Source organism: Phocoena sinus, chromosome 20, assembly GCF_008692025.1.
Source record: "Phocoena sinus isolate mPhoSin1 chromosome 20, mPhoSin1.pri, whole genome shotgun sequence".
Classification (NCBI taxonomy): Eukaryota; Metazoa; Chordata; class Mammalia; order Artiodactyla; family Phocoenidae; genus Phocoena; species Phocoena sinus.
The window spans coordinates 36,177,680-36,198,851 of NC_045782.1; the positions used below are offsets into that span (position 1 = coordinate 36,177,680).

The 21,172-nt window shown below is 42.2% G+C and overlaps 1 protein-coding gene across 1 annotated transcript in view; it reads left to right on the plus strand.

Annotated features, from left to right (window-relative positions):
* The window catches only part of SKAP1 (src kinase associated phosphoprotein 1), a 275,845-nt gene that overhangs the window by 235,832 nt on the left and 18,841 nt on the right, over nucleotides 1–21,172 (plus strand). The window contains exons 8-11 of the mRNA XM_032615797.1: nucleotides 1,657–1,720; nucleotides 3,848–4,042; nucleotides 12,895–12,945; nucleotides 20,007–20,107. Coding sequence (XP_032471688.1) covers nucleotides 1,657–1,720; nucleotides 3,848–4,042; nucleotides 12,895–12,945; nucleotides 20,007–20,107 — 411 coding nt within the window. The remainder of the gene's footprint in view (nucleotides 1–1,656; nucleotides 1,721–3,847; nucleotides 4,043–12,894; nucleotides 12,946–20,006; nucleotides 20,108–21,172) is intronic.

Genomic DNA, 21,172 nt, shown 5'->3' on the forward strand with positions numbered 1-21,172 from the left:
GCCACTCTCTCACTTCGTCCCAGCTCACCCTTCCCCCTCCCCGGGTCCTCAAGTCCATTCTCTATGTCTGCATCTTTATTCCTCTCCTGTCCCTAGGTTCTTCAGAACCTTTATTTTTTATTTTTTTTTTTAGATTCCATATATATGTGTTAGCATATGGTATTTGTTTTTCTTTTTCTGACTTACTTCACTCTGTATGACAGACTCTAGGTCCATCCACCTCACTACAAATAACTCAATTTCGTTTCTTTTCATGGCTGAGTAATATTCCATTGTATATATGTGCTACATCTTCTTTATCCATTCATCTGTCGATGGACACTTAGGTTGCTTCCATGTCCTGGCTATTGTAAATAGTGCTGCCGTGAACATCGTGGTACATGTCTCTCTTTGAATTAGGTTTTCTCAGGGTATGTGCCCAGTAGTGGGATTGCTGGGTCACATGGTAGTTCTAGTTTTAGTTTTTTAAGGAATCTCCATATTGTTCTCCACAGTGGCTATATCAGTTTACAAGGAAACTAGGTTTCTTGTATAGTACATGTCTTTATCTTACCCTAATGGCCAGATAATAAAAATGTTTTTCAGCAACAGGCATTTCAAGTTGATTCATTCAAAATAAAAAATTACTAAAGCTGGATGCTTGACTGGCCTGTTTTGTGAATCAGGATGTAGAGTTTGTTTACTTCTTCTTTTCTTTGGCCCATTGATTCCAAGTCATTACCATGGTCTGTGCATTCTTCCTCTATAATAGCCTTTGGATCTGTCCCCTCTGATTTACTCCTACAGCCATCACAATAGTTAAGTTCCTATCACTTCACGCAGAGGACTAGTTAAGTAGCCTTCTAGTTGTTCTTCTGTCTCTAATTTCTCCCTATTTCAGTCTCTCCTACTCACAACTATTGAAAGAATCTCCCACTCCTTTTGCGAGAATTTACAGTGGCTCCCTATTGCCTACATTTTAAGTCTGAATTCCTAATACTCAGAGCCCTTTCATCAACTCTTCTCTGATCCTCCAGCTTCATCTGTTACTGTTCTCCAGTCAAGCTGATCTGCCTACCTTCCCTATACATCATGGTCTCATTTCTAATCTTTGGCAGCTGGTTCTCCCTACCTGAAACGTCCAGTTCCCTCCACCAGTTTCCACCAGCTCTTTTTAAAAATCCAACCAAAACAGTATTCCTTCAGCACGCCTCCCTGGCTTACCATAGGCAACGGTAAGTGCTCCGTGTCTTCTCTCAACATCCAGCTGTTATCAAATTCACTTACTTTGTCATGTTCCCATGTTAAGGGTGTATGTTGTCTCCAAAACTGATGCATTGATCTGAAGTCAGGAATTTGGGTTTGCCTTTTTTTTCCTGTAAACTGTTCGCAATAAGTGCCTGATGAATGAGTGGGCAATCAAATGAATGAATGCCCATGAACATGAATCTGGATTCAAATCCAGCTGTCAACGTTGGGTATGCAAAATAGCTGAAGGAAAAAAATCACTTTGAGTAGGATTTTGATCTTTTTGCTAAATATTAAGCAGGCAGAGAATCCTGAGCTTTCAGCTTGACTCTGCAAGTCCGCTCACAAGGTTCCTCCCCTTGAACCTCCCTAAAGGATTCACGGAAATTTTAGTGAAAGTGATACATTAATTCACTAATTTTTCTCTAGTTTACAGCTTCTAATCCAGCTGAGGCCAGAGACTGGGTGGATCAAATAAGTTTCTTGTTAAAGGGTAAGTATTATTATTACAGAAGTAGTACTTGAATGCATTTGCAGTTGACATTATATTGCATAAATATAATCCACAGGCTTCAATATATTTTTATCTGCCCATTCTCCCTATCATATCCCTCATATGGTAACAACAAATAGTAACATGGGTGAATCAGAAGGAAAAGAAACCATCAACCTGGAAAGGACCTCTGATATCATTCTAGCTCATCCACCTAACTACAGGCAAATCTGTAATATTTGTAACCACCAGAAAAGAGATGCCGAAAATCAGCTCAGCTCGATTCAGTGTCTCCTAACCCCTTACATTCTGGAAAGGAAATTCGTGATACCAAAGTCATCTAGATGTGGTTTAGGGTCCAAAATCTTCTAGTTTTAGTCAGGTAGAAATCCATACTCATCTAGGTGACCTTCAATGACATTGGACATTAAAAACAAATTGCGGTTTCCCAAGCTACAGTCAAATGGTCCTTACTTTGGATGGGAAGAGTCCTGCCTGAAGATGTTAAATGGCTGCTCTTAGAGTACCCTCTGCTGGCCAGCCTGTAGGCACAGCAGTGATAGTGGCCCAGGAAGCCTTGTCTGGGAGTGGCCTGACAGGTAGAAGTAGCCAACCTTGAGCCTGTCACCTGGCATCAGATAACCCTCATGATGGTATACATACATCATGGCAGGACCCCGCCTCTGCAGAAAGGCAGAAACACCAACTTTGTAAATGGCCCCACGACCTAGGGAGAAGTACATCAACCTAAAAACACCAAGCCTTTTCATCTCCGTTTTTTATTCTGCTATAAGATTTTATTGTGGATAAAAAGAAGGAAGCACCAGAGCTTTAATTATGATTGCCTGTTTTACTCAGTTTATGCCTTTGCTATCACAAGAACAAACTATTGCATCTACCAAGAGCATCACGTATAATAGACTAGAACTAGGCAAACATGAACATTGATGGTGAGACTACAGGGTACACTCTCATCTAGGTGCATTGGATTTATGCGTGTAATATACCCCTAAGTGTGTAAACTTCAATAAAACTCCAAGCAGCTTTATTGAGCTGTACCCTATGGTAGTTTCAGAATCCCACATTGAAGAAATTATTCATTCCATTTTATTTTAAAACAAAATAATAACATATGGTTTAAGCCACAAATGTGTCTTTGATCCCTTCCTCATATGAGGTGGCACCAGAATTCAGATGAAAATAGTTGCAAAATCTTTATTAAAAGCCTAATCAAGCGGAACAGTTTTATTATGTTTTGAAATGAACATCGGATGTCTCTCTATCCTTTCCTTCCCCAGAGCACCCTGCCTGCTCTCGCCCAACCTGCAGAGGTCCCTCAGCAGGGTTTCAGAGAGCACTCTGTACTACACGTCAGAGAATGAACCTTCCCAGTCCCCCATTAAAATAAAAAACCAATCTCCCTCTCCCGCCCTGTGCCCCCCAGTGCTGTAATGGCTCAACATCCTCTATGCGGTGACCCACTTTAAGGTCAGCCAGACTGTACAGTTGCAAAAGGGCATGGCAACCACATCGCTCAGCCGTTCCATTTGGTGTTGTATTACTGTTATATTTTCCCACATCCCACTTTCTCTTCCTCTTCCACTTTTGCCCACTCTTCTCTTTACAAGCAAACGTCTCTGAAATTCTGCAGTGAGATCATGGGGGAGATGAGCGTGTGATAGCTCAGGTATCCTACAGCAGCCACCATAGTTCCCAGGCTCTGTGTGCATCCAGAGAACCCAGGGCATCACTCATCCTTCCAGTTTTCCACTTGACAAGCAGCGCGAGGCACGCTGGCATTTCCTCTTCTGGCCTATTTTCTTCCCTTCACCTCGTGTGCTCATTCACACACCCATACTTTTCAGGGCTGCTTCCTCCTGATCAAGTTTTATCGCAAGGAAGGATTTATGTTGATGGTTTAAACCTGACGCAGTGCTAGTCTGGCCTTTTCTGTAGATTTCCTGCCACCAAGGCCCGCACTAGAAATAACAGCACTTAACCTAGTGTTTCATTTTCTTTTGACGTGTTTTATTCTCATCCCTCCTCCTCCTTCTCCCTCTTTCCTTCCCTGCCTTATTCTTTTCTTTTTCTCCCTATCTTGATTCACTCTCATCTCTGCCCCAGCAGACCTGAGCTCCTTAACCATTCCATGTGAAGAGGAGGAGGAAGAAGGGGAGAAAGAGGAAGAGACATATGATGATATCGATGGTTTTGACTCCCCAAATTCTGGTTCCCAAAGCAGACCCATGATCTTGCATGGGAGTGTGGGGCTCAAAGAGCCCATGGAGGAGAAAGAAGAAGATATTTATGAAATCTTACCAGGTGAGAAATTTCATCTTCTAATTATCTTCCTCTAGTTTAGACACTCTTGACCTGGTTGAAGAATATAACTTTGACAACTCCAGAGGAAGCCAAACCTCTGAAGGAGACACGGTAGGGAAGCTTCCGTGGAGCTTCTGTGATTCCCAGCACAGAAGCTCTCCCCTGCTCTGGGGGCAAGATGGATTGATCAGGGAGTGTCTTTCATCTCTGCATGTGAAGTAATTTATTACAAATGTCAACAGGTTAAAGAGTCAAGAATACTCATGTTGGTTCTCATTGGTTTACTGCAAGTTTCATCAGAATTCTCTAGTTTGAACTTATTTTCTGTGTAATTGTGAGGATAATGGAAAGTCACCTCAAATGATGAAGGATATAGACTGAAGAAATATAGATAAACGCTGACAAGTCTTTTCAGTAACACAGTAAAGCCCTGATAGAGCACAGCTCACCGTTGCCTAGTTTAGATATACCACGAATCAAATTGCATCTCTTGCTAATAAGCCTAACGTGTGTCCTCTGCCCACCATTACAGCAGGTCTACTGTACGTATTTCTTTTTTCACAAAGGCGTGATAACCGGCATCTCAAAAACTGTGTAGTCATCACTGCGCCCGCACAGCCACTTCCTGTGTGGGTAACAGCAGCTGTTGAACAGTGCAGAGCACCGTGGGGGGTCAGACTGTGCAAAAAACGAATCCTGAGCCTTTTAACTGTGAGCTAGTTAGACCATGGGAACGCTGAATCTTCAAGACCATTCAGAAGATCGCTCCTGTGGAAATTTGCCAGGAGTTCAGTGCTCTGCTGAGAAATTCAAGTTAAGCCTAAATTTATAGCAATTTAAACCTCAGTCCCAGATGAACGTAGGAGCTAAGGTGAACAGAACATTCAGGCCCCTGAAGACAGGGCTGTTTGCTAAAAAGCATTGCCAGTAAGCAACTGGCATTTCAAGGCTTCCTAAGAAGAGGGTCCAACCCTGTCAACGCCACATTCGTCTCTCCCTTGGGGAGAAGCCATGTCATTGCTTCCTGGGACTTCACCCACCCAGCAAGCCGACAAGGAGAGCCTGCTTCTTCTCCCAGCACTTCCAGCCTCCGCTAGTCCCAACTTCCCCAGCCTTTCTGTTGTGTTTTATTATGCAAATGATATCTTGGTTGAGGTCGAGCCATTTCTTGTGTCTGAAGTTAAAAAAAAAATGATAATTTCCTCAGCAAGTCATCGTCGTTAATGAAGTTTTACAAAAACAGATACAACCAAAGGAAAATAAAATTTCACAGGTGATAAATTTTTCCAATTTCCCTGGCAGAATTCGATAGGATTGTTAAATTAAGAGTGAAGGTGTCTGTTAGAAAGCAACGAGCAGTGATGGGTAATTTTATAGACTGGAAAATTGAATCAAATTGCTACATTAAAACACAGCTCCTCTGAGAATCTTCCCTTTCACAGTCTGCTCCATTGCAACAGCAGGGTGCAGAAATGGATCTAATTCACAACACTCTCTAAAAGGAGATGTACTCCCCAACTCGGCCAGAGATTCCTGGTGAGCCCACCTTCCACTCACTACTGTCCCAGGCTGGGGGAGATATCCAGGTGACACTCCACTTGGGGTCACAGCTGTGGAAGAGTGCTCTGGGAGAACCTTACAGAACCACCCAGACCTCTGGGGAGCCAATAAGGGCTGTTTCATGCACCATGTTTACTCCTCAAAGGAGCAGGCAAGAGGGAGCTGATGCGCAGACACACAGAGCGAAGGAGAGTAAAGGGAAAGAGGCCTCAGAAAATATGATGGGATTGAGACCATCACCTTACCCCAGGGGGGGTCAATGAATGTATGATTGGCTTCTTAACAACCATCCTTCCCGCACCTCGTAAAATCCTACCCTTGACCATTGCAGCACTGCCCACGGTGCCAAAGTTCACACCAGTCTGGATACTGGAGTGGTCTCCAAGGGCATGGAGACTGCTCGGCTTTCTCTAGGAAAGCCACTTACCCTCTGCTCACAACAACTGTCCCTCAGAGGTGAGGAAGGCCACATCATAGAAAAACCAGGGTCTCTTTCCGCAGGTTAGGGCAACAGCAGCCAACTTGCTTATTAAGTTTCCAGTGGACAGGGCTGTACCCAGCCAACAGGTTCTTTCCCAAAATCTTCTATCCATCACAGTTTTTAGAGACAGCATTGAAGTTGGGATAAATTGGCATTTAATTATAATATGAATATTTCAGACACAAGTCTCCATCAGCTAGCTTCCTGTCCATGCCACTCGGCTTGTTGCTGCTGACATTGCTGTTAGTTTTGCATGTGCCACACTACCCATCCTGGAAGAATTGAGAGGGAACGTGAGGGAGCCTGACACTGTCTCCCCTCTGCCACCATCTCACAAGACCACCCACCGAGCAGTGGCATGTGAGACACAGCATGGTGTTGCAGGTAAAAGTGCTGGCTCTAGGTCAGGATGGACCTGCTCTGCCACCCGCTAGCTGTGAGACCTCGAGCAAGTTATCTGCCCCCTCTCTCAGGTGTGATTTTCCCACCTGTAAAATGGGGATAACAATAGTAGCTATCATAAAGGGATGCCTGAGAAGCCTGGAACTGATGTGTGTAGAGCACTTAGAGCCCTGGCTTACAGCGAGCATTCAATAAATGCTGGCTATTCTCCATTTGGCGGTATTTAAATAGGAAGTGTTACCTCCTTGAAGAACTGGGAATCGGCTCATTCCCCACCTTCACCAACGAGACCTGAGACAGTCCGGTTGGACATTTTCAGCAATATGTGTGAAGCAGGTGAAACTGAAAATCCTGAGCAGATGGAAAGAGGATCACGCCTTCTGCTCAGGCCCCATTTTTACTGCAAGGACAGGTGCTGGGTGGAGGAACAGTCGACAGTAAGGTTGGATTGTGCTAACATTGCATACCCATCAGTAGTCAAATGACTTGGGCCTCTAACATGTGTCTCATGATAACAGGTAAATGTGCTTTGTAAATGATTTTGCTTCTCCTTCCTCTTTGGCATGGGGCCTATACAAGCCTCATTGTCTCTATGTGGAAGGCGGTGTAAGTGAGATCTCCTCCCTTCCAGAATATAATTTCAATGGGCTTCCTAGCTGAAAGAAAAATGCCTGTAACACATACCAAGTCAATACAAAAATGTTTTTTCCTAATCAAAATAATGTATGGGTCATCAAATTAAATGTACAACATCACATTAATCATGGGAAATTTGCATTTGCTACGTGGCTAGCACGCTCTTTCCCGTGAGGGAAAACCAGAGCACTGGAGGTTTTCAGCCAAGACCACAGTGTTAGTCCCAGATAATATGGTTTCAGGGTTGGTATCCGCTGGGATTTCTGAACATCCACGTTAAGAATATGGGGCCCTTGATGTTTAAGATCTCTTTTGCAGTAGATTCAACTGTAGGGAACTATCAACAAAGAAATACTAAAGGAATATGTGGAAAATGGGAGGCTTTTCTGAACCCTCTCTCACCCCTCCCCAAAATCATTTTACAGCCTAGCATAGGCCCAGTTTCATGATTCAAAATTCCATAAAAGTACAGCTTTTTATCAGGTTTCTCTTTGTCTGGGGCCTCAAGCCTGGAATCCAGCAAGGCACCTGAGACCACTGAAGAGCTGTAACTGGGGCCTCGCAGCAGCTGCGGTGGCAGCAGAATCTGGCTGTGTTCTCTAGAGAGATTTCAGGAGAGGAAACAGAAGGAGAGACAAAGAGTCCTCCCTGGGTATTTCTATGCACATTCTGAAGCTGCCCGCACTGCCCTGGAGGGCTATTATAGACCCAGAAACCAGACTGCCTTATAATAAAGCATATAACTGGGTTCTTTTATAATTTGAGTCGGTTGGAAACAAGCATTCTTTGGAATTATTTTTCCCCCCATACAGCTGTCCAGACCCACAGGAAGGGGGAATGGTGATAGTAAGAGGTCTAAGGAAAGAAATAAAGCAGACACCAAAAATACAAAGTTTATGAAAAAACAATTTCCAACTTCATAGGAAAGCAACACTCCATGAGGGGAACATCAAAGAAGAGTCAACGCCATCATCAGGCCCCTTCTGAGCTTCTTGGCCTTTTCTTCCTCTCACTCCCATGCACCCTAGGCCCTAGGCACACCGTGCTTTGGGTCAGCACCAAAACTGGAATCATGTATTTTCTTCTACCTGGAATCCTCACCCTCAGTCTATGAAACCCAACACATTCTGCTCAACTGTGTCTCCTCAGTGACAGCCTCCCAGAGACTCAGCTGGAATTGAGCTCTGTTTCAGCCTTTACCACAGGGATTTGTATTCAGGTCTTTCTCTTCCAATTAGTAGGTGCTCAATTATTATTTGTGAAATTAAATTCAGTGCATTGCAAGTGTTGCAGTTACCACAAATTGAGTTTAATATCTAGTATATCAAGACCATACTATGGAGATAGGATGCAAATATTTTGAGGTAACAGTTGAGATTACCAGCTATGCAACAGAGAATTAAATGGGTTATTAGCATCGTGCTCATATTTGCCATGTTGTCTGAAGAGGTGCTGTAGCATCCATGGATTTATATCTATGTGTGCTGTGGAGTGGTTTCTATTTCCATTTTTTCGCATGTTCCCTTTGCACATGTATTTCTGCTGCATCTGTCACCAGAGCACCTTGACATCTGGTTGCACACTGATACATTTGGCATTTTTTAAGCTTCTGTTACTTTGCTTTATTTGGGAGAAGTGACTTCCCTCTTTCTTATCTAGTCATTTTTTGAATTTTATTCCCAGTTCAGCTGATGTAAGGGCAGCACTTCAGAAAGGAGCCAGGTGTCATGGGAAGCTGGCTCCTCTCTGGGCCCCCCGAGGTGGAGTCAGTGTCCTATTCCTCTCAGCCTCTCATTAATGTTCCTGACATTGTGCCAAGAGTGTTGATTGAAATCAACTCTCTGGATAGTGATGCTAATTTGTGATACCCCATGGTTCTCTTACATGTTCACACAGTTAACAGAATCTTCCTCAACTGTTTTCCCAATTGAGATGAGATATTTGGGAATCAAGTAGAGCATTTTATGTAATAAATGGTCAGTAATCTTTAGAGGTTAATTTGTTTAAAGCCGATGTAAGGTTGGGGTCTCATATGCCCTGTTAGGAGCAAGGACCATTATAATCTATTACTGTGTAAAGTTGAGCTAGCACATAAATTTTACTTCCTTCTTAAATGAAGATGTATTTTAGCAGATGTCATGCTAAAATGCCTAATAATATTCTTATAGAGAAGTTCAGCAAGCTCTTTAGCCTATAAAAAATTTTTTTTCAAAATAATCTTTTTAAAATTAAAGCCTCAGGACTTCCCTGGTGGCACAGTGATTAAGAATCCACCTACCAGGGGCTTCCCTGGTGGCGCAGTGGTTGAAAATCCGCCCGCCAATGCAGCCACTCGCTGCAACTAGAGAAAGCCCGTGCTTAGTAACGAAGACCCAACACAGCCATAAATAAATAAATAAATAAAAGAATCCACCTGCCAATGCAGGGGACACGGGTTCAAGCCCTGGTCTGGGAAGATCCCACATGCCGCGGAGCAACTAAGCCCGTGCGCCACAACTACTGAGACTGCGCTCTAGAGCCCGCGAGCCACAACTACTGAGCCTGCATGCCACAACTACTGAAGCCCGCGCACCTAGAGCCAGTGCTCCGCCATGAGAAGCCACCGCAATGAGAAGCCCGTGCACCACAATGAAGAGTAGCCCCCACTCGCTGCAACTAGAGAAAACCCACGTGCAGCAATGAAGATCCAACACAGCCAAAAATAAATAAATAAATAATTAGTTAATTCATTAATAAAAAAAAATAAAGCCTCACCTTACAGATGAAAAAAAGAGAGAGAAATTTGGCTGTTTAACCCCCTTTTGTGAGCAAAGAGCCTTTTTTTCTGTTGCCATATAATCAGTTTTCTTGACTTTGGAGTTTGAAAAATACCAGTTTGATTTCACTGAAGGATCCAAGGTAAATTGTATGCCTCTGTGTGTATGGTGCCCTCTGAAGCTGGGAAGGTGCTGAGAGGTGTGCCTTTCACATGCAGTTGTAGAGGGCACTGTCCTCACCAGGTGATGGTCCCCATACTTGCTCTTTCAAAGGCCGCAGAGGCACAGCACCCAGCCTCTCACTTCAGCAGCTAGGCTTCTTGACTGGAGCCCACTTTCAGCCACCCGGGAAGGACAATGTTAGATAGAACAGATGTAGGGACTGGAGCTTCCCGGTTCACATCCATCACCATAGCACTTAGTAATGGTGGCAAACGATATATAAGATCTACAGCCAACAGTCTGCTTTCTTTCTAGGTGACTCCACAGGCACAATGGAAATCAGAGTATCTGTTCTGGAATTGAACTGCATAAATAAAGCAGAGGTGTTTTTTTTCCATTTTTGTATCATGACTGAATTAAGTGCTGTTGCCTGAAAGGATAAAGGAATCAAGTTTTAGTTTTCATTTTTATCATTGCAAATACATTTACATTCTCCTATTTTACAAATGCAAAAGCAGGCAAGCCACTTTCAATAATTTATTTTAAAATCAATGCTAATGAGGTTATGTCTCGTCAGTGGCCGAGTTTTACAATAAAGTCTGATTTATTTAGAAAAGATCTTTGGTGTAGCTTCCCATCTAATGGTGGTGGGAAGGAGGTGGAGTAGCAGGCACGGTGACCCTCCAACTTCGGATCCAATTTGTAATTCACAGTGGAGATCTGACCCAATTTACATTGATTAGAATTGGGAGGAAGAGACATCTGCACACAGACAGCAAAGGCAGAATAAACCCTCTCTGCAAAAGTGCCTAAGCACAGCAAATTACTGGTCTTTGTGATTAAGATGTTTGATATCAGCAAAAGAGCTGTTCTCTGTCCAAATTATTGGGTATCTCTAAAACTGAGGACGTACCAGCTCTTCTTTGAATGTTTTCAATCCTGTGAAATTGGTCCCACGTCAAAAAGGAAAAGCATCATAGCAGAGGAAGGAAGGAAGTGGGCAAGTAATAAGACAATGTGCAAAGAATGATGTTTAACATGATTTATTTCAGCGTGATCTATTTCCTATATTTGATTTCACTCCTCCATTAGGAGCACTACAGGTGGTAAGTAGGAAATTGTCTGCTGCAAGGTCATACGTGGAGATAAGTAGTGTTGAGTCCTTTTCCCACAGAATCTTATAGGGCAGATATATATTTACCTATATCTATATATAGAGAGAGACAGATATCACATATCACTTTTTTTTTGGCTGCGTTGGGTCTTTGTTGTTGCGCGTGGCCTTTCTCTAGTTGTGGCGAGTGGGGGCTACTCTTCCTTGCGGTGCGCAGGCTTCTCATTGCAGTGGGTTCTCTTTGTTGTGGAGCACGGGCTCTAGGGCACGAAGGCTCAGTAGTTGTGGCTCATGGGCTCTAGAGCGCAGGCTCAGTAGTTGTGGTGCACGGGCTTAGTTGCTCCAGCGGCATGTGGGATCTTCCCAAACCAGGGTTTGAACCCATGTCCCCTGCATTGGCAGGTGGATTCTTAACCACTGCGCCACTATGAAAGTCCCACATATTTTTAAATCTTGGTAATATGACTTATTTCCCAAAGTATCAATCCCAACAACAATATTAATTTTAATTTTTTCAGGGGAGCTATATCATTTTGTATGTGAAATCAATTGCAATTTTTTAATGCTCTGTAGTGTTTTAATATATTTTTATGCCATTTCTTCTTAGTTATGAGCTTAGAGTTTACTTCCCCTGGTCTGACATACCAGAACTCATGTTGCCCTATAAACCTTATATTTAAGGGGGGAGGAGGGCTGCCCCATGCCATCGCCTCAAAAGTTCCATTTAATGGCATAACTATGGGCAAGCAAGACAGGTAAGTTCCCTAAGATCCACAGAGAGAAAGGAAAGTACATGTGGCTGGAAGAAACTGAGTATTCAGCTCTCAAAATGTTCCTTTTTATGCCCCATTCATTCCGTGTGTGTGTGTGGAGGGTGTAATGATGAAAAGGAGAACAGCAAGTATATTTCTGTGCATTTTACCCCACATATAAAATAGCTTAATATGATTCTGGTACTCATGCTTTCTTGATAAGGACCCAATTCCCATGTTATCAGATAGTACGAAGTCTGGGATGAAACAGGTTAATGAGCGTAAGAAACTTAGGCCAATTATGTTGTGACTTTGACCATATAAACACTTGGATGGAGTTAGAAAATAGCATTGACTTAGGATTCATTGTGTACCCGCCATTCATTCCAACTGCCCTCAGGAGCTTCCACTCTCATGAATGCAGCAGGCTGAATAACAAACAAGAGTGAAAAGATAACTACAAGCCCCAAGTACTAAGAACATAAAATTGTATACATGACCAGCTTCTGTGACAGCTGAGCAAAGCTTGATACATTAAGGACTAATTAATCACAGAGGGTTTAAACACGTGCTTAGCTTCACACACAAATTCTGGATGCTTACGTGGAGATAATACATTTTGAAGAGAATGCTAGAATGGGAGGAGAAATAGGGTTTGAGGAAAAGGATTAGGATCCTAGTAATAGGCACCTAAATAATCCAGTGGATCGGAAGCTCCATAGGGCGGGGACCCGGCCAGTCTTGTCCATCACTGCATCTCCAGTTCCTAGTGCAGTGTCTTGCATACAGTAAGCACTTAAAAATGTTTGTGAATGAATGAACAGAGATGGAAATAAGAGAAGGCCAGTTGAAGGTAAGAGATGATTTTTTTTTAAATGGTAATTATTGCCTTAAGAGAGTGTGATGAGCTCAGAGGAAGAAAATCTGTCAGTACAAATAACAGACTACTGACCGCTAATGGCTAATGCTGATCATGTTTATCCCCGCAGATGAAGAGCATGATCTAGAAGAGGATGAGAGTGGCACTCAACAAAAAGGAGGTATGAGACCTTCAAAAACGTACAGGTGCTGGATAGGACATTCGGGCTTCCCACTGGAGAAAGCACCTTTCTCTGACTACAAACATTACCAGACTCGCTAATTAAGAGGGTAACTGGTGTGTTGACCTCAACAGTCCTGAATAAGATGACTGGACAAGGAAATATCTTAACATTAAAAGCAGCCACCCATTCACTTTAATTAATGTTCCCAGAGCTGCTAAGATTTATCCTAGAGAGGTGGGAAGCCAAACCAGATATTTATTTTTTTCCTATCAGTATTTCTTAAATCAGTACAGTGAAAATAGAATTGTCTCATCTCTAAGAGATCAGAGGATTGAGAATGGAAAGAATAGAAAAGTCCCTATCTGAGAGGCCCGGAGATTGCAAGTTCAGAGGGGAATGGAAATGTGTCAGATCTGAAAAGTGAACATGGGGTGAAGGATAGAATTGCTTGGTTATGTTGACTTCTGATGGCCTGGTTTGATTCCAGGCACATTTGGAAATGAATATGTAACAGCTTTGTTGAATACAAAATTATTTCTTATTCATCCCAGACTGTTAACCATGTTTCAGTCTGTTAGTGAGCCCATCCTTTCTAAGGTCAGATGCCCCTCTAAAGCCTCCTTAAATGGACCAAGGACCTAGTCTGTCATTGTCTGTAAAGGAATATGTGTTGCAAAGGCCACCTCAAGGACATTCATTCCATCAGCAGAGCCTGAAAGTGCCTGATTTAGATACTGGCTGACTTTTTCTTAGAAATTCTATGGCAGTTTTAAGCCTAGGGGTTCTTTCCCTCTTCCTGTCCTGCTCCCCCTCTGTTTCTCCAACCTCCCCTTTTCCCATTCTCCTCTCTCTTCCTTTCCTCGTGCCTTTTCTTCTCTTCCTAATCCATTCAGCAAAGCCCCTTTCCTTGGTTCATTCTCCATGGGAAGAGAATGTGTAACAGGTTTAGTGAAGGACCCAACTTCATAAACACCCAGCTTCTCATGAGGAGAGAAAAGACAGCAAAGAGGCAGCATCAGAATTCATGTGCCAAAGCCAGAGAGAGAACTGAGGCAAATATAACAGGAATGTTAGTGTAGTTTCAAGTAAGGACCTCGTGACAGTTAACACATGTGATTAAGTCCATTCTGAATCTTAGTTTTTACCGTTCTACTTGCCGTACAGAATTCCAACAAAAAATCTGTTTCCTGACCGAGCCATGTCCCACATATGTCTCTTCTCAACCAACTTCCCTTGCTAGTGCAGGAAAGAAGCACTTCATGTGGACAGCTTGGGTGGAGTAACTAGAAGCTTCCTATGGCCAACTTTAAGCTCCCTTGGGAAGCAGCAGTCTTCTGGCAAAAGCCTAAAATTCAGTTTCAGACGTCTCCCTCATCCCTTTTCTTCCTTCCACCCCTCTTTCTAAGGTTCAATCTGAAGAGTGAGGAGAGATTTATTTCTTAACTGTTTCAGCAGCTATAATTCAAGTACACTTTAAAAAAAAAAACCCTTTGTTCCTCATGCTTCTTGCCTCCAAAATCGGTGTTGTTAAAGTGTAGTGAGCTCTAAATATGTTTCTATGGTTTATACCTCCCACCAGTTATAATGATTGGTGACTTAGTGATTAAAAAAACAGAGGAGGACTTTTCCCTCTCTCTGCAGAATCTGAGGCAGGAATTTATATTATCCGTGTTTACTTATTTATTTATTGAATTTACATGGTGCCTTTTCTACAAAGGAGCTATAGAAACTGCAACAAATATGTAACATCCAAATGTCATCACTTAGCTTTAAAACAATAAAATACAGAGGTTCGAGGGATGGGTAGGCATATAAAAGGCAGGGAGCTCCAGGACAACGTGAATTCTTCTGTAATAGGCAAGCTACACAGGTTTGGTTCACTTGGGCAAGTCAGGTGTCACATGCCCTTTGAGAGGGAAAAATATTTTCTCCTAAAAGGTACCATGGCTAGCAGGGTCACCTTTAAAATCCACATACTTTTCTTCACTATTCCAGGCATCCTTTTCCTGGAATGCTGTGCTTTTCCCTGATGGAACTGCTTACATTTTTAAAGCCCAACTAAGAGCTTATCAGAAGAGGGGAAAAAGGAATTCAGTTTATCCTGATTGGGTGTTAATGACCCTGTAAGATGTAATTTCTTTTATTTTGTTCTGTTACCTAGAAAATCTATCACGGCCTTGTAGTATTGATTATTCAATCTATAAAGAGCTCGGTTTACAGCTTGACTGTTAGTAACAGGGTTATTCTAATGAGTGACTCTTCAACACCTCAGATTTTCACTAAATTCCAACCCATCAGCCTAACAGTCTAACACTAAGTGTCTTTGGTGATGACAGCTTATCTCCCTTCCCTATCATGAAAAGGCATGTCCAGGTAACCAAAAATAAAACTCATTCTGTGCTGTCTGTATGAAAACGACTGGCCGTTTGCTTGGGTATGCCATGAAAAATAAAAAGCAGAGCTGGAGGCACAAATCATCCTTAGATACGTCAAACCTCTGACCAAGAAGGATCTTGAAACAGGTTGCTTTTGCTCTGAAGTTGTAGGCAAACTCAGCCAAGGGGGCAGCCCATGTTCACTCATTTCTGCAGGGCAGAAAAATGGTTGCTGATGAGCATTCCGTTTCTGAGGCACTTTTTCCACTTTAGTGGCAGCCAATGGAGTGAACTATTACACAAAAGAAACAGAGGGAAGACACAGAGGTATTTGCAGCTCTTACTTTTTGAAACCCGTTTCCCAAGACACATGTGAGTGGATCGTCACCCAGCTATAACTTTGGCCCAATAAAAGGAACACAGGAGATGAAAATTAGGATCTGTGAGTGTTCCCCACTTCAAGATCATACTTATAACATTAAGGACCATAGTAATTTCAAAACTCAAAGACTAAAGGGCTATGAAAACAAGCAAATAGTATTGTTCAGTTGCTCTTCCTGTTCTGGCGTCAAAGTCAGTGGAGCTTGGCAAAATTTTTTATGCCTTTCTTTCTGAAATGGTTAATAAGGTATCAGGCTGAGTCTGCTTTAATGGACTGAACATGGTGGCCTTTCTGGCCTGGCCTAGAGAACATTTCAAGTCCCTTCCAATGGGCCATTGCCTTGGCCTTCTTTGTCCATTTCTCATGCTCTAGCAAGAACTGGCTTTATCTGTCTTCTCCTTTTGTCTCTCTTTTCTATAATCTGTTAAGTAGTTATACCCAGGGCCACATTGGCACAGTCCTTTTGCTTATCAAGAAAATGTAAACAACGTGCTGACTTGCCTTTTTTTTTTTTTTTTTTCCCTTGCCTTTTGCCTCTTTTCCTTGGTCACAGCTTGAATTCTGGAGCTACCCAATATCCCCCAAACAGAAGCCCAAGGTGACATATGAACTCTGGAAAGAACGTAGTCAGGCTCTGTTGTCCCTAAGGAGGGGGAAAGGCAGAATGGTGTCTGCTCCTTTCACCTTAGAACTCTCCCCGTCATGGAGACTCATTTTCAAATATTGACTCTGTCAATAGTAGCACCAACTTGGCCTCAGTTACAGGAGAAATGACTGTCACTGGTTATAAAGACTTGGTGTGGAATGACAGATGCTTTGCAATAAATACCTAGAAAAGAGAGAAAAACAATATATTTTTTAACTTGGTCTGCTGCTAGTCTTCCTATGACATTTTACCTGCTGGGAGCATAGCTTCTCTTACATGGGATAAAGAAAATAAGACGCTTCCCCCCTTTTTCTTTCTCTGGAAAGAGTCCTCCTCAGCTCTGCTGGCAACTTAAATGCTGTGACCGTACCCATTAGCTTCTCTGTCATTGTAATTGTTGTTAATTGTTATAACTGTTTTAGTTATTAGTGGTGTCATTATTGCTCTGGGTCCTCTGTCTGTTTTATGCTGAATATATTAGTGCTTTTCTTTCGAATTACCCGTCTTTATTTAGTGCAGAGTTACGTTTTTTGGAGAGACGTTGAGAAATGCTGGCATTAAGCTTTATTCTTTTGTTTTTCATTCCAAATGGACAGACTGGAAAAAAGTAATTAGATGGAATAATGTCCTCAAAATGAGAATGAGGATGTTTTGAATTAATTAAATGGTCAGAATGCTGCGCTATTTCTGATCTCAGACTGCTGCCAGAGGAGTGTAAACCTAAAGGAACCTCAATCCAGCCCATAGAGGCAATCCTTCCTCTCAGGCTCCCAATTCCTTACTGATCTAAAGACATCAAAGTCTCCTCATGCTTCCTCTGTTCATAGGACATGCTGGGCAAGTTTAGGGAGAAGCTGGACTGGCCCAGCAGACCTCCCAGCCTTCAAGCTCTTCCTGGGGCCAAGCTTCAGGAATAAAGCCCTCCTTGGCCTTACCTCTTCACCTCTTCAAGGTTTGATCAGGCTTTTGTTTTACAACTAAAGCTTCAGGGAAACCTTCTCTGACCCCTCAGACTAGGTTAGATTCCCTATTATACACGAGACCCTCAACTTCTCCTTTGCAGACATATCGCAATCATAAATAAATAAATAGTTGTGTGACTGTTTCATGGTGCCTCCACTGCTGGATGGCAGCCCTAAGGGCAGGGACCGTGTGCGTGGCTGATGCAGAATTCCCAGCATCTAGCATCGTCCATGGCACAGTAGGTTCTGTGTACATGTCTGTTGAAGGCTGAAGAATGAACGTAGTGAAGCTGTGTGCACACAAATACCTAAAGCCGATCACATGTGTTAAACTGGGAGTCTGCAATACAGAATCCAATCTTGTTCAGTTAAGACGTTCCTCTCCCTGATTTCTTTAATACCAGAGTACCTCTGTTTAGATAGCAAGTCCAACCTTTCCCCCATTTTTAGCCCTTCATTCTGCTTATTTTCCAAAGCAGCCTTGTTATGATTCTGACGATTCTAGTTCTTGGGCTAGGCTAAACTATCTCCTGGATTCCTGAGCTCTATCTTCTTTAGGCCTTTAGCTTATGAAAAATTGAAGGCATCTTCTATCTTTAGTTTTTCTTGGAAGGCTTTTGTTTTTCTGCTAGCTTCTTGCATTCCCTATGATCTGTTGTGCTTTTAGAATAGCTTTTTTTCCAGGTGTTCTCCCCAGGTGTCTTAGATACCCAATATCAAATCACTTTTTACATATATACCCAAAAGGTACTCATAATCTCAGGAGCTGTCCCACACCCAGGCACATGGGGAGCAGTACACCACAGTGACCATCTGCTAGGCCAGAAAAAGCCAAGAGAACTTCGTCAGTCTTACAATTTGGAAACATCAAGTTATGTTTTTAAAAAATCTATTTTTATAAAATTATTTTCTTTATCACATAAAAATCCATGAAGAATATTGATGTCAGTATACTTTTCATTCCTAAACTTAGGCAAAATCTTGGGGTGAATAATCAACTCCATTACAACTGAAAAAGCATTATATCCTCTGGGAAAACTACTTCATTTTTCAGGAACTGATATTTCTCTATTATTTCATGCACTGATATCCACCCCCCAAAAAACATGCCTTGTCTTTTCAATAGTTAGCATTTTTTCCTAATGAATATTTTTTTCCAAACATATTCTTAACTCTGTGCCAGAATGTTTCCAGTGTAGTTGTCTTGTTTGCTACCCTCTGTTGTCTGCTGCATATACAAACATTTTCTGTGTAAAGAAAACATGCTTGAGTTTCTATATGGTTAACACTTTTACTTTTGTTTGCAATATCTGAATCTTAACTAAACAGCTCTGTCCCCCTCTGTTTTTGTGCACTTTAAGATTCCTACTAAAGTTCTTTTCCAGAGACATATAGGGATTTTGTTCCTCTGTGCCTTTTTTCTTTGAATTGCTCATAAGTTAGGAACAAAGAGAAAAAAAGCAAATATAGCCAGGGCCTCTGTCCCCCCACTGCCCACTTGCCCTCTATCTATTCCCATCCTCAGCAACTAGCACAATCACTCCTCATGGGAGGGTCAAGACAAATGAAGGAAAAGGTGGAAACTGTAGAATAAGGTCCCCCCAGATCATTTGAATTTTAATTAGAACCCAGGACTCCTAACTCCCATCAGTAGGAATGTCATCTTTTGTAGATGCTTTGCATATCACTCTCATACATAGTGTCCTAAGGAATGGGGAGCACTGCCACATTATCCCTGGTCCAGTGGGCATTAGCTCTCCTGCCATTCAAATCCCCAGATCCTCTCCCACTTTGTACTCTAGTGTTTAACCTTTCCGGGTAGAAGAAGATCAATACGAATTCTTCATTGTTAAGAATCGATGACTGTCCTGTGGCATCACTGCCATCTAGTCTTGCTGAGAAGCCCAGTAAATCTCTTCAGCTGCTTCTAAAGCTTGGTTTGTCGTCTTCAGTTGCTTTCATTTTTAATGCAGATCACTTTGGTTTCTGTTCCCCTGGGGGCTTGCAGATAAATCTTGGCAGACATGTTCAGCGTCTACAAATGAGATGCTGGAAAAGGGCCAGCCCACCCAGAATTTAGTTGTAATGGATGAGACACCCCCTTGGTTTCACTTAAAGACTGGGCTATTCGTTTCCACATTTATTGGTAATTACCTCATATAGTAAGTACCTGGGTGGGAAGTGCCCAGGATGAAGTTCCTGTGTAACAGAGGAGGCCAACCTGTGAGACTGCAATGCAGATCTGTGCTGGCTGACTCAGCCTCTCTCGTAAACAAGCAGAAGTAGGAGACTTATCTCATTCTTTCAATGCATAATAAAAAGAAGCACTGGATAGCTTAGATGCCCTGGATGAAGAAAGTCTGGCAGAAAATTTCTTTGTGCTGCTTACTTATAAACCAAGTGAAAAATTACCTGCCTGATTTTCTTTTATTAATAAACGAATATATTTATCATATTACTGAATAGCATCTGACTAAGGGTGAACTGTAAATATTTAATGTTAGTTAATGATCTCCTTCTCCCACAGTCCTTTGCTCATGCTGAGTGTCTGGCTGTATCTCATCCCAAACCCCCTGAATCTTAGGTTTCCTAGGGGTAATATCAGAACCTTGGTTTCCATTTGCAGCAAAAATGTGGGCTCCATAGAAAAAGACAGGGTCCTTTTAACTTTGGTTTCTCCTCTCTTTGATCAGTGGACTATGCCAATTATTATCAGGGCCTATGGGATTGCCATGGTGACCAGCCAGACGAACTGTCCTTCCAACGAGGTGACCTCATCCGCATTCTGAGCAAGGTAAGGATTAGATTGTGGGGCCTGGATCAAAAGTCGATTTTCTCACTCTTGATGATGTAGTCACCATAACCAGAATTATCCCATGTCATATTCTTCTCTTGTGTGTATTACATGGTTCCCTCACACGTAAACTTCCATTGTTTTATAATTGCCAGGGAAAATTTTAATTGAAAATTCAGATTCAGGAACCAATTTTCAAATTTAAAAATAGAATAAAGTAGACATAATACTAAAACTATGCCAATCAAAATTTGATCTTTTTAAAGGGTCTTGTGGTGCTTAAAAGGTCATCACCACATACCTACTTTATTACCGTAAAATACTCTTGAAAATATTCTAGCTGGGTCAGCCGCCTTCTTGTTTCATCTATAGATAAACAACACTGTAACATAGTTATATATGGGGGGAGGAGTCAGAGCTAGTTAGCTCAGTTGGTTTGAGCAAGTGCTGACAAGGCCAAGATAGTGAATCCAACTCACAAGGGCCAGCTAACTTCATTCTCTTCCTGAGTCACAGAGGTAGCCCCTAGCCACAGCTAACCATCTCACAAATGGTATTGCTGGATACAAAAAAATGGGCAAAAATAAGGATATATTATTGCAGATCCATCACCAATGTGAAGAAGCTTCAAAACTCATGGGCTACTGTTTGAGGGATCAGTAACACATCCTTGTAAAGAAAGACTGCACATATTCTGTATAGGTGGGCTAAGGAAATCCACTGTGTCCCTAAAAAACTTGTTAAAAAGTTCTCCCTCTAGAGGCAATCAATATCAACAAACACATTTTTGAAAGAGGCACAATTTGCTCTTTAATTGATTAGTATGTGAACTCCATAAAGGAAAATTGAAAACCCATTGTGTTATTAACCCATCCTTTGCAATTTATCTTTGTTCTGTAAATGTCATTACCTTGGCCAGGTGTTTGTCTCAGTTTGAAATATACCACAAGCTCCTTAAGAAACAGACCAGGGCTGACAGAAGGTACCTTTCAGCAGTTCCAACGAGTCCCCTTTGAACTATGACCAAATTCAGACCCAACCTTTTTCCAGAGAGCAGGAGGCCCG